Genomic DNA, 13,388 nt, shown 5'->3' on the forward strand with positions numbered 1-13,388 from the left:
CCCACACCCCAGCACCCCACCAGACACCCCCCATACACACACACACACACTCCACCATATACCCCCCCCCACAACATACAAGACTAAGAATTTATTTTTGAGTTATGCAATCAATCACTTCTATATGGACTACTCAAACACAAATCATGACAAAATATTTTTCATAATAAAATTAAAATGATTTTTTTTTCTGGTTCTAAGATGGCAACTCCCCCCTATCCCAAAAGGAGTATTTCTGGGGGTCAGGGGCGGGACTTCTGGTGGCAAAGGTCAGTGCTTAGGCATGGGACTTCTGGCCCCAAGATGGCAACCAGGGGTCTGGGCAACTGTCAAGGGGTGGGGCTACCCATGCAGCCCTCGACAGCTCACAAAATCTCAGTAAGTGTCCCTCCACCCAAAATAATTGCCTGCCCCTGCACTAGGACGTAGAGCAGCGGTTCTGAACCAGGGGTACATTTATCCCCTGGGGGTACGTGAGATATATTTCATACATTGCCTAACACAGATCAAAGGGCCTGAAAAATTAATTTCCCATTGAAAGGGGGTACGTGAAGTCTCACTCTGAGACCAAGGGGTACATTGACTGAAAAAGGTTCAGAATCGCTGACCTAGAGCTTGTTTGCTGCAGACCTGAGCTGGTTTATTTCAGCCCTCCCCCCCGGAAAACATTACTAATCCCTGACTAACAATAATATTTCCAGAAGAATATATGTGCTAAAATTCTGTTGTGCTCTCCCACTATAGGCAGAAGTAACAGTTGTATTGACATCAAAGGATACTGGTACAAGCTGCTACAATGCAACTGTTACATATGCACCATTCTGTATCAATACAAGTGAAGCAAAACTGCTCCAACTTAAACCCTGCTTCATTCAGGATCAAAGTTAAGTGGTATGGTTCATTTTTATCACTATATGATCAGGCAGGTGTAACAAACAGTTGCAAGTGTAGCAGCTTCTGCTAGCTCCTGAACAGCAGTTCCTTTTCCTCTTCCTCTTCAAAGTTGCTAAAATGTAAAATTGTCCACATGCTCTGTCCTTTCATGCTTTTTGTACAGAGCCTCTCACTGTTTGATCATGCATGTTGTCCTTGCTTTCTAACACCCAAATTTCAAAACATTTCCATAAACTTCATACAGAAAAGAAAGAGCTATTAAAAAAGTAAAAACTTAAAATATTATTGTTGGTAAACTTGCTGCAGTTGGATGGTTATGACCTTGTGAACAATGCTGACAATTCTGTAACGTACACATGTGGTTCTTAGAATGTTTATTATGTCAATATGGCTCTGATCATAGGTGGAAGATCGCACTATCAGTACTTTAACTTTATTTGGCATTTGGTGCTTGACAATTTTGTCTTTTCTGCATTTAGTTTATTCATCAAACCTTTAATTTTTTTATCTATATGTTGGTAAAATATACATAATTGCTTCAGGATAAATGCCTCTGTGGAACTGTCTAGCTGCATTTCATTCTACAGAAAATACATTGTTTTTATAAATTCAGATCAGCCTCTGAAAAAGTGTATTCCTGAAAGAGTGTATATATTGAAATAAACCAATAGGACTGATAGATACAGCAGCCTCTAATGCTGAGTTTATGGTAGGCATAAAAGCAAAAGATACAAAATAGCTGTCATTTTATATTGTACTTATTATAAGCTTAATGTTTCAGTGTAATTACTGTGCAGAACAGAACTCCACCTCTTTTACTAGGACTTTTTGACATTTTAAATTATACACTATTGCTGAATTTTTAAAAAGAGAACAGCACAGTAGGAAACATCTAGCTTGAATGAACATACTAATTTATAAACCACACTGCAATAAATGGGTTTGATGATTCTTGTTTGTGACATTCTGCTGGAGATCAGACTTTCTTATAGCCTGAAAAAATTAGTTGAGGCATGTTTCCACAGTTTTAGATAAATAAATAAATAAAGACTGTCTTCTGCCCTAAAGAAAGTTTTGCAATTAAGTTGACAGCTTCTGGCTTGTACACTGGCATCGCAACACTGCATGAAACACTAAACAGTACCTGTGTCATGTACTGAAATCTCTTAATTATTAACTACAAGTGTGCACCCAGAGAATTTTTCACTAAAAACATTTATTGTGGTTGCACATTTGAGTTATTTGGGAAAGAATCTTATTTATAATGCTTTACAAAGGAGTGCTCAACCTCTGCCCAGCCTGCAGGGTACAGAAATTTGAGGGGGCAGGGTGGGAATGGTAGCAACTAATGCCTCCACTGCCAAATTTTCAAGCCTCATAGGCCAGATGACATGGTTCTATGTGCTGGATCCCATCAGCATGCAGGGAGTCAGACTGGGGCAGTGCAGCCTGATTTGGTATACATGGGGCTGGGCCGCATCTGCCATGCACAAGGTTGGGGCTAAGGTGGGGGCTGTGGCTGCAATATAGTAGTGTAGCTAGGGACTGATCCAGTGCACACCGGATCAAACCCCAGCTCTGTGCATGCCAGATTTAGCCCCTGGACCCCCCCTACATTCAGTTCATGGATTCAAAAAGTAGGGCACCACTTCTTTACACTACATTTCTTCACCAACTGCTAACTGTCTTCAGGTTTAAAGCTAAAAGATGCTTTTGTTTGTAACAGATGATCAAATATAGCATACCTTTCATCAACTCGAGCTCTTTTCATTTGTCCTCCAAACTTCTCTTCTTCCTTCCACTTTGCCACAGATTTTCCTTTTACGGTTTGGCCTTTCTTGTTTTTCCTGTTAATCTTCAGCCGTATTCTGTGTGCAATTTGTATCCAGTTTCTGCCAAAAACCTTGAAATGTTCAGTAGACATTGGTTCTGTCAAAAATGTGGCCATCTGTAGCAGCCTTTCAACTCTTTTCACCTAAGTCATACAACTGATTCAAGTGATTTAAAGTTGTTTGCTTCAGAATTTTTCCACAGAATCCCAGAATGAAGTGGGGGTTAAAAAATAACAAAATAGCCCACTTATTTTTTTAAATTACTTGTTGAACTTAGAGTGGCTTCAGAAGGGCATTCAATTGTATGATTTAAACAAACTTAATCAGTTTTAGTCATTTTACTAGTCATGAGGAGAGGAAAACAGCATGTTACCTTGAGAGGGCATATTATAATTACAAATTTCATTGGAGGATGTTGTGGAATGCCATGTTTTTGACATAAATGTCTTCCAAATTTGGTATTATTCCTTGATCAAGTCTCTGTATAATTTGCATTTTCAGGTTGTCATGTGATTTCACTCTTGAAATTGCAGCACATAGCTGACTATGTCCAAACACAGGTTGTGGTAGGTAAACACCTACTCCATCAAGGCTTTGACCTTGGTGTCATAGAGTGCCCTCCAGGAAAATGTTCTTTCCCAGGACCACTAGGACCTTTTCTGGTCTCTGAGAGCAACCCCATCCCTAGCCCAGATTCCTTCCAACTCTGAGAATCTTGGCCTTTTGGTCCCTCACTTTTCTCGGTTTTCTCTGGCTCTGACTCAAGGATCAAGCATTCACTTCCACTCCAAAAAGAGGGGCTTCACCTTCTGTTGAGGGGACTGAACTCAACCCAAAGTTTCAAGCGACAGTGCAGCCAATCTCTTTATTAAGGACATTTATTGGGGAAGGCCACACAGCTAGAGGTTCTCTGCCCCATCAGTTAAGCAGTCCCTCTGTCCCCAATCCAGCTGTATAGCCCTGAGCACCCTCAATGAAGCTCAGCTATTCCCTTCCCAGTCTTTCCTGCTCCCCAGGGGTCCTCTACCTGCTTCAGCCCCCCCAAGGTGGTGAAGTTTCAATATTTTTAAATGTCTCCACAATGGCCATGTCTTAAGATAATTCTGAAGCATAGATGTGTATAAACTGTAGGGACCAACAGGCACAGCCTCCTAAGCTATGACTTTCTCTCCGAATGGAATTTCAGTGTTTGCTGTGTCACACAGGAATCAGTCTAGGCACACACAAAGTTTGTTCTAAGCAGGTGACAATCAGGCAGAGATTTAATTCGTTGAAGTCTTACAGTGGACTGAAGCCCACTACTACCTCCCAGCTTGTTTAGGAGTTCATGTGTGATGTGCCCACATGCACCATATTGCATACTGCTTTTTTGTGGCTGGTTTTTTTTATTCATTTCTTGCATTTTTTCAAATTTTCTCATGAGTTTTGAAATTTGTGCAAATCTACACTCTAAGTTTTAACATATGTGGGGATATAGTAAGTGCAAACACCTTAACATTTTCTTAGTCCTACTCCTTAGCACATTCATATATACATCAGTGATTCTCAACAAGAGTGTTGGGGTACCCTGGGGTGCCACCAGATCCTTTGAAGGGTGCTGTGAGGTATGAGGAGCTAAGCAGATAATTGCAGACTCAGGCTTGTCCCTGCCTGAACAACCCCCACCCCTGCTCCTCATCCCCTCTGTAAGGAGGTAAACACTGTAGTATATAAATATTTTAGGTTTTTAAATTGGGTGTCACTTAATTCACAGAAGTTACAGAAGGTTGACTTGAGTCCAGTGAAGTATGCCTCAGGTCCAAAAAGGTTGAGAACCACTGATACACATGAAAGAATTATTTTTGCTCTACTCAGAGAATAGCCTGACCTTTTAAAAGTTTAGTGATATTGTCACCTCGCTGTGGTTTTTTACTGTTTAAGAAAAAAACTTCCTCCAATGCAACCAAGTCAAATATGCTTAGAAAAGCATAGTGGCTTTGTTATGGGTAAGGGGCTGGAGGAAAGAAAAATAAGTGTGTGCTCCACATGATAAGCAAAATCTGAGAAAGTTTAACTGTGTAAATTAGTTTTCAAAGTTACTCCAACTGGTGCAGAGATATAACTAATTGAGATAGTTGTGCGTGCTTTTATGATGGTGAGAGAGCGTAAAGTAAACAACAGAGTAATAACTGCTACCTTCTACTATACTGTCATCAGGGATTCAGATAAGAAGAGAAATGTGAGCAATAATAATTGGTAAGACTTAAGTACACAGTGAAAATCCAATAATACAACAATGATTTATGTTTTGAAAGAACACTGGAATGATCATAGCCATCCCTTTGTAACTCTCTTTCACCTGTCAGCTCCATTTTAATCATTTATATATTTGTACAATTGTAATTACTTTAAGAAAAAAATCTATTATCAAAGAAGAATTAAAATGCTATTAATGTGACTTCTCTGACAGGCAACCTTATAATGTAGAGATATACTACATGCAAAAAACATTTTGAATCGTATAAAAATGCATTTTTTTTAAACCAAGAACAAAAGAAAAAAAAGATTGGGAAAAAAAATCAGGATAACAATGCAAGTTTGAATGTGCTGGAATTGTGTGAAATCTATCAGTCATGAGGAATGCGCTCAAACCACATAATAATTATAGCCCTGGTCCTGAATTTAGCAATAAGAGGCAAAAAGTGGAACTGAGAGACTGAAGCAATGGACTGAAGGTATGGACTATCCATTGCCATTGACTCAGTGACTCCTAGATGTCCTCTTTCTACCATCGTCTTTACCTGCCATTGTGTATTTCAAACTGCTCAAAAAGGGTGGAAGCTGGAGCACTTGCAGAAAATTCAGGCTGACACAAGCAAACTAAAGAAAAGAGATTTTTTGGAAGGCTACATTGAGGCCATACCAAAGGCAAGGAAATACTGTTCTTCCTCTTCTTGCTAAAACATGTTCAAAGAATCCCGGGGTTCTTGATTGATCAACTCCTAATGCTTAAAGTCCACAAAATAGTCCAGCACTATTTGCTGTGGAAAACTGTGTTTTTTTTTTAGAATAGTCAGAACTGAGCACAGCACAGAGCCTCCATACTTTTAATTAGAAGTTGGAAATGTATTATTGCCTCCCTTATAAGCTTAAAGGCCACATCTTTCAGATCACTTCTAAGAATTAGACCGCCTCTATAATTAGGGGATAGACTCACTTTTCAGGCAGTCTTCTTGGTTGGATCTCTGTCTTGAAGATAGGTCATTTTTAGAACAATGGTTCTTAAAGCTGAAATAAACACAGTGCATTTATCTTTAAAGCTGAGGAGTATCCAGTGCAGTAGGATAGGATTATCCTGTTTCTATAATGTTAATCAATATTAAGTAAAGATATTTATCTTTAATTCGTTACTAGAAATATTGACCATACTTCATCAAATTATTTGGAGAATAGCTTTTATTTTTATCTATTATAAGTAGCAATGATGATGATTATTTAAATTAAAAGTTTTAGATCGTGTGTTATATTTATGATCTGATCAATGAGATCTCTTTACAGTGTGTTATAAATCCTCAGATTTTAAAAATGAAAGGAATACCTTCATTTAATTAAGTTAGACCTACTTTGATTGTGGTGCTATTAAGCCACTCTACAACCAGTATCAACATAGAAGTAAAGAAAACAAAGGACTTTTTCTTAAAACATGACCTTAGATCATCATCTAGAAGTGTCATATTCTAGTAAAATAATTATTTTGCCTAAAATGAGATTAAAGTAACACTGGAATTCCCTCCTCCAACCACATCTCAGTAAGTGACAACATTTGGTTGAGTTAATGGGCCACGTGGAAAAAAATAAAGCTTGAGATCCATACACAATTATGTGTTTTTTAAATAATTACCACAGGCTTCATTTTTCAGGTGTTATTCCATAATATTTTTAAGCAAAAGCGTCACAGATCATCACTTGTTCACTACATATAATTTCTTAAAATTCTGTCCTTTACCTTTATTTTTCTTGAATTAGGAAAAGTCATTTTTTTTTACTTTATCCTGATGCTTAAAGCTGTCCAAAACTTTTCATAAGCTGTTTAACTGTAAGTTTCACATTTATTCAGCTCCCATACTGCTTATTCAGCTTTTTCTTAAGCAGCTTTTTCATTCTCTTCCTACTCTGTAAAGACTCTGTAAAGCAAATTTAACTGTAGAACTAATCTGTCTTTTCTCAATCCCTTTTCCTCATTCCATGGTATCATTTTTGCTTGACCAATTTTCTCCATTATCTTTTCTGTCCACTATGACTATACCCTTGTATACTAAGAACCCTATGGTTAGCTGAAATCTCTTCTAAAGTCAGTATTCTTTTTGTTTCTCTGTTATCCATTAAATCACTTTCTTTTCTCTCTTTTTTTTTTTGATCTAAAAAAATTCACCTTCCAAACTGGTTATATTTCAATAAAGTTCAAAGCTGCTGGTAAACAATATTTCCTCTAGAGTTTTTTAATGAAAATGTTGCCCTTTTGCCAGTCCTGTTTTTCCAAGCCTTTTTGTAAATTTACTTTATGTAATCCTTTTTCACAATTATAAAGAATTCAAATGAAAAAATCCTTTGGCCACTTTATATTCTTTCAAAGTTGGGCTCCTTAAATTTATATGAGTTTGTGATAGCTGAGTTTCTGACATTTTGGGAGTCTTTTACATCTCATGTCTTATGCTCTCTGGAACTTAAATGATGTTTGGTCTTGGCCAAATTTTTGACATTGGACTTGTCTCATTTCCTGAAATTTGGTCCCCAGTAGTTGTTGCAAGTGTGGGGAACTCAATAAATCAGTCAAAGGGAAAATGTCTGTACAACCTTTAGGAATCTGCAAATGCATTTGTGGGGTTTTATTGTCATCCTAATCTATACTTTAATTTTGAGAAGATTGCTTATGTTAAAAAGATAATAAGTGTCCACCTCCATGCAGTCGGACACTTAAAAAAAGGCAAATGTGAGTATTAGGCCTTCTTCCAATCACCTGTTTCTATATGGAAGTGTTAATGTCATAAAGTAAATAAGCAGATCACCCAAATTTTAGTATAAAGTCTTAATGCTTCATTGTAATGAGCCAGATTGGACTTGGCAATGAAGAATGAAGGGCAACCTGCATAGGTCTGCAGTTTAATCAACAATAAACCACTGAAATAAATCTCTTGGCCAAGTTATAGTATGTGTAAATGTTTATAAACAATTTTCATTATACTATATAGAAACAAGTGATATGGAATATGAATGAAATCCAGAGGAAGCAGAAAGCCCACAGAGGAATGAATTACAGTAATCTAGCACAGGAGTAATATTTGGAATCCCATGACTAGCTAGGTCTATAAAAAGACTGAACTCTAGAGTGACACCTGTGTTTTGCAACAGTCCCATCTGCACCACCTTCTTGCCCTGTATACAGGAGCAACAAATTCCACTTCTGGGTTCCATTATGGTTTCTCTGACCCTATGGATTTGTATTCGAAATCTCTGGGTTTATTTTGTGACTCAAGTTTGTAAGCCTAACTGTGCTAACATTTTGTGGCATTCTGTGACACCCGTGAAAGGATCTTAAGGCATCCCAGTGTGAATGGACTTGCATTCATTCGTTCTAATGTCTTTCCATCTCTCCAAATTGTGCATGCTTTGTCATACAACAGTTCATGGCCTTCTTTTATCCCATGTCAGTAAATGATATTTGCTATTCTTAACATTTAAAGAAGTGAATATAAAAATATTTCTCAGTTAGTAAAGTAGATTCAGAAATTCAGTGGTGTGGGAAATATAAAAAAATTACAAAGTTATGTTAGAAAGCAAATTGTGGAAGTGAGCATTACTGGTTAGTAATAAAATACACAGGGGCCAGAGGCTTCACTATTTTATCTTTCAGGTTGTTTCTCCATTGACTACATGATATGCAAAGACCAGAGGAGGTTCTTGTGATTAATTTCAATTGTGATGATCAATGTGTGAAGAAAGCAGTTATACAGAAGATCCCGGAAAATAATATATTAAGAGCCATAATATGGGATGCGAAAAATGTCTGTACTTGCAGATTTTAATACATTTCACTGTTCTCATTAATGCAGTTGCATAATTTAAAATAATTACTCTATAAAGTGAAGTAGCAAGCTAGTTACCCTTGGATTGCTGTAATATATAAACCTCTTCTGGTTTGAGAGCCCTTTAGATTTGGCAAAGTAGTTTTCAACAGGTGGAATTATTTGAAAACTAAGTAAGTGGACTTCACGAGTGAAATATCTGCAAATTATCACAGATTAGTATTCTAGGCAAAATTTTTGATAATTGTTAAACTTCCATTTTTAAAACAATGAAGTTATAAGTGGTGTAATGTAGCTGATCGTTAACATTTCTTGTAAACAAACTTTTGCATGGTGGTTTAGAAAGTGTTTGTGCATTGGTGTATAAATAGACAGGCAAATGAACTGTGAAAATGTAATTGAATTATATTAGCATAACTTGAGTTGAAGTTTAGGAAATACCAAACACTTTGATTAGGATGTGCATTTGCATTTTAAAATTTAACGCTATGACATGACACTTTAGTGTTTACCGAAATCACAATTTGGTGCAATGTTAGAATATATGACACTGCCACCCCACTTCCCCTCCTTCTACTGTCCTCCTATCAAAATAAGTGCATCATGTTTGGCACTGTATATTTAACTGTTTCAATCATTACCGTGGTAATGCTTATAAAGAATGATGAATTTACTATGCCAAAAATGCTGACACCACCCCTTTTATTTCAGGTTGTAGTTGCTCGTGTATTTAGATACGCAAGTCACAGGTTCAGTTCTGGCTGTCAGCAGCATCTTATTCCACTTCCATATCAGCCTTTTACCTCTTGTATTGTTCTGTACATTGCATTGAAAGATGATCATTCCAGTCTTTTATGTGAAGTTAAAGTTTTTCCACTCCTTACATTTTTATTGCTGACACAGTTTCTAGAAAATCTGTAAATTATACATTGGATTAAATTCAAGGAATTTAATTAAATCATTGCTGTTGGAACCATCTGCCTCTAATCTGAATCACACATCTTTGTCAGTGTAGCTATAATGTGTGTTATTCATTGTTACTTACTTTAAAGCTTAACTAAGTGGGTTAAAAGCCTGATGTGAAATCAAATGGTGATATATCTGTTTATTATGCCAAGCCAAGTAAATACCATCTGAGCTTCCTCCCTTGCTCCCACAATTAAGTTAATTACTTTAAAAATACTTGCGAGTCAGGGAGCTTTATGAAATTGGGTAAGAAATTAATTCCATCACATTTGCATTTGGAAAAATAGCATTGGGTTCCCAAGTTGTGAAATTTATATTCTTCTCTCATATGGAGAACTATACTGTCAATGGGTAAGCTGTCTCATGGGAATGAAATGTGAATTTTGCTGACATGCTGTGGTCTCTCTACAGAAAACACATGTTGACAGTTTGACAGAGTGGCCAATGATTGATTTTTTTGTTATGTGTTTGTTTTTAATACTAGATGCTGAAGAATACCAGCCTCCAATATGGAAATCATACTGTGAGTATATCTGAAATCTAAATGAATCTCAATATTTTAACAAAAAATTTATTATGAAATATTTTCACTCTAAATTAGAACAAAGTATTTAAGTACATTGGGTATCTGTGAAAGTCACTTCATTAGGATGTGGTGAAAACAAACAAACAAACAAAAACCCTGTTTTCTCTTTAACCACAGTACTATAGGGGTGATAGCAATAACAGCATCCTTACTGAGACGTAGACACATATGAGCTGCTTCTGCATGCGACTGGACTGTTTACACTTGGGTCCTTGTTTTTCCTCTGAAACTTCTAAAAAAGATTCCCATTCATAGGAGTATGTTCTTCTTTATGAACATTGAATGAGTGCACCAATTTTTATGTTACCGAACAACATGATAATAGCTTTTGATTCCTATCAGTGTAGGCTGGATTAGAAATAGAAGGCTCAATATACCATTATCAATCCTAGAAACCAGTGATGCTCATCCTTTTGGCCCTGGGGACTAGATGAGTGGCACAGGACTGGCCCACAAGGTTGATTATATCCCATGCACCAGGATCCGGCCCCACAGTGCCTCTTCTCGGCCCTGCATGCCAAGATTGAGCCCCCATGTCCTGTGCTGCCCCCCATCTGCCAGGATTGGGCCCTGTGCCACCCCTGTGCAGCCCCACATGCCAGGATTGGACCCTGCACTCTGGCTTACAGAGCTCCCCATAGGTCTGGACATTTGGCAGCAGGGGAGCAGCCACTGCTCTCCCTCCCACTGTCAAATTTTCAGACTTGTGAGGAGTCCCAGATGACATGGCTCAGGGGATGGCCCTGGCCCATGGGCTGGGGGTTGAGCACCCCTAATCTAAACCATCCAGTGCCCCCTATAAAATATATTTTTACATGATTGTCTTTGTTATAATTGTACTGTATTATGAGGTGGCACTGATCAAAGACAAAAATAGTTGATTTTTAAATGTTTATTTATAATATTGATTTTTTTAACATTTTTAAAACCATGTGTAAATTTTCGGTGAGGTGGTAGCCCTGTCGCTATGCTCTTTCCAGAACTAAAACTATTTTAAATAAAAAGTTATCCCTTTTATGATGGCAGCTTCAAACTAATCATGACACCATTTGCAAAGTATAACCCTACAGAAACATGAAGTAGTGAGTTGTTTACCATGTGCATAAGCACTTGACCAGTCTCATTGTTTTTAGTGACATCAAAGGCATCTCTTTGACATCTAAGCTCTGTACATGAGCAAACGTGGGAATATAATAGAACCCACAAATGCATTGTTTTTGTGACATATTTATTTCTATATAGTATTATAGGGTTACAAAGATTACAGGTATGAATACTTTTCCTTAGACTTACGATTTTCACTATAGCATTTTTTTCTGCTGTTCCTAGAAAATATTGCTTACATATAGCTACAAAGAAAGTGACAATGTAAATCTTCAGTAGGATTATATTTATTTTAGTAGCACTACTCATGTACTCAGAGTTAGGCACAGACTTAAGTAGCTGGCTGAGCCAAAGCCTGCTTTACCACCCCCACCAGGAGTTTCTGAATTTTGTTCTTTTTCAGAGGCAATGCTTCCTTTAAAAAAGATATATGATTATTAAAAAGATTATTAAAAATTAATAATACTAATGACAGATTATCTGAGAGTATTGTTAAAGGAGTACTTTAAATAAGAGGGTATCTGGGAAGTCTTGGGCCTATCAAAGTCAACTGCAAAACTCCCACTGAGTTTTTTGGTGTCAGGGTTCTGAGGTGTGACACAGCCACTTTATGGAAGACTCTGGGAATTAGCATGATACTTTTAAAAAATCCTTCCAGAATTGCATCACTTGTGATGCAGTTGTCAGATTAGCACAATGCAGCTAAGAATTTTTCGTTTGCTTCTTTCTCCTGAAAGCATACATACCACCCTAGGAAACTTTTAAGCAAACAGACCTAATGTACACAGTCTGAATAAATAGGTTATTATTCAAATATATTCAAGATGCCAATTCTGTGGTGGCTGACAAAATCATCTGCTCAGCAGCTCAGCTCTGTGCATAAATGACCTTGGAAAATGTTGCACAGTTTCAACATGCAGTGTATTTAAACACATTTGACAGTAGTCTAAAATTACAGGGATTATTACTGAGAACAGTTTCCACAAACATATGTTTTTCATTGCAGTTAGTTTCTTTGAAGCTGCTGCTTTATTCCTTCAGACACTGACAATTTTGAGTTAATCACTGGGAAGATTACAGACAGTAGTGGTATTAATCTGCATTATGATCTACCACTGTGTCACATCAGAGTCTTTAAGATTAGTGTTCATGTGTATTCAGTATCTATTAAACATCATTATTAAGGTATTTTATTAAATGTCCCCATTTTTTCAGTTTGTCAGAATATCATCAAAATATATATGTTTTTAGGGTTTTTTTCCCCTTAAAATATTTTAACTATTGCATAAGTGGACTGGTACTTTATTGCCATGTTATGAGTGTTATAAAACAACAATCCTACCAGTTGCTCCACATAGGCAGCTCACTGTGTCCTCATAGAGCCTCACTGAAACCACCAGTGTTCCAACAGGGTGCAAGGATCAGGACCACTATGCATTGTCTTTAAGGAGCTGGAACATGTGAAGTAGCATTTCTGAAAGCTTGTTTTCTTATGCTTAGACACACAGCTATGCAGAAAGGCTGTTGCAGAAAGAGGCCTAGTTCCAGCATAAAAGGTCTTCAGCCAGTAATGAAATGTTAAAGGATTGTACTGTCAGAAGAATAGTACCAGCTAGCTGCTTTTCAGACTTGTCCTATGTCCAGCTTCAATGTTCAGGAAGCTTATTTTGATAATACAGACACCTATCTGACAAGATGATGAGGGCACATCCTTACACCAGCACACTTTTATGGTTAACTTTTAACAAACATTTTTTCCATCTACCTCTGAACAGCTGGAAAAGTTAAAGCAATGTGGAAAAATATATAGGTCCAGGTTCAGTAAGTACCTAAGGTCCCTTTTCACTGGGTGCATCTGCACATGCACTTTAATGCACAGTAGTCTATTTTACTGCCCATTAAAGTATCATAGATTCATAGATTAAGGGTCGGAAGGGACCTAGT

At 37.2% G+C, this 13,388-nt stretch overlaps 1 protein-coding gene across 1 annotated transcript in view; it reads left to right on the forward strand.

Annotated features, from left to right (window-relative positions):
• CHN2 (chimerin 2) overlaps window positions 1-13,388 on the forward strand; it is a 292,674-nt gene that overhangs the window by 111,107 nt on the left and 168,179 nt on the right. The window contains exon 2 of the mRNA XM_019508643.1: window positions 10,239-10,277. Coding sequence (XP_019364188.1) covers window positions 10,239-10,277 — 39 coding nt within the window. The remainder of the gene's footprint in view (window positions 1-10,238; window positions 10,278-13,388) is intronic.

Source organism: Gavialis gangeticus, unplaced genomic scaffold (genome assembly GCF_001723915.1).
Source record: "Gavialis gangeticus isolate Ggan-Ray unplaced genomic scaffold, GavGan_comp1, whole genome shotgun sequence".
Classification (NCBI taxonomy): domain Eukaryota; kingdom Metazoa; phylum Chordata; order Crocodylia; family Gavialidae; genus Gavialis; species Gavialis gangeticus.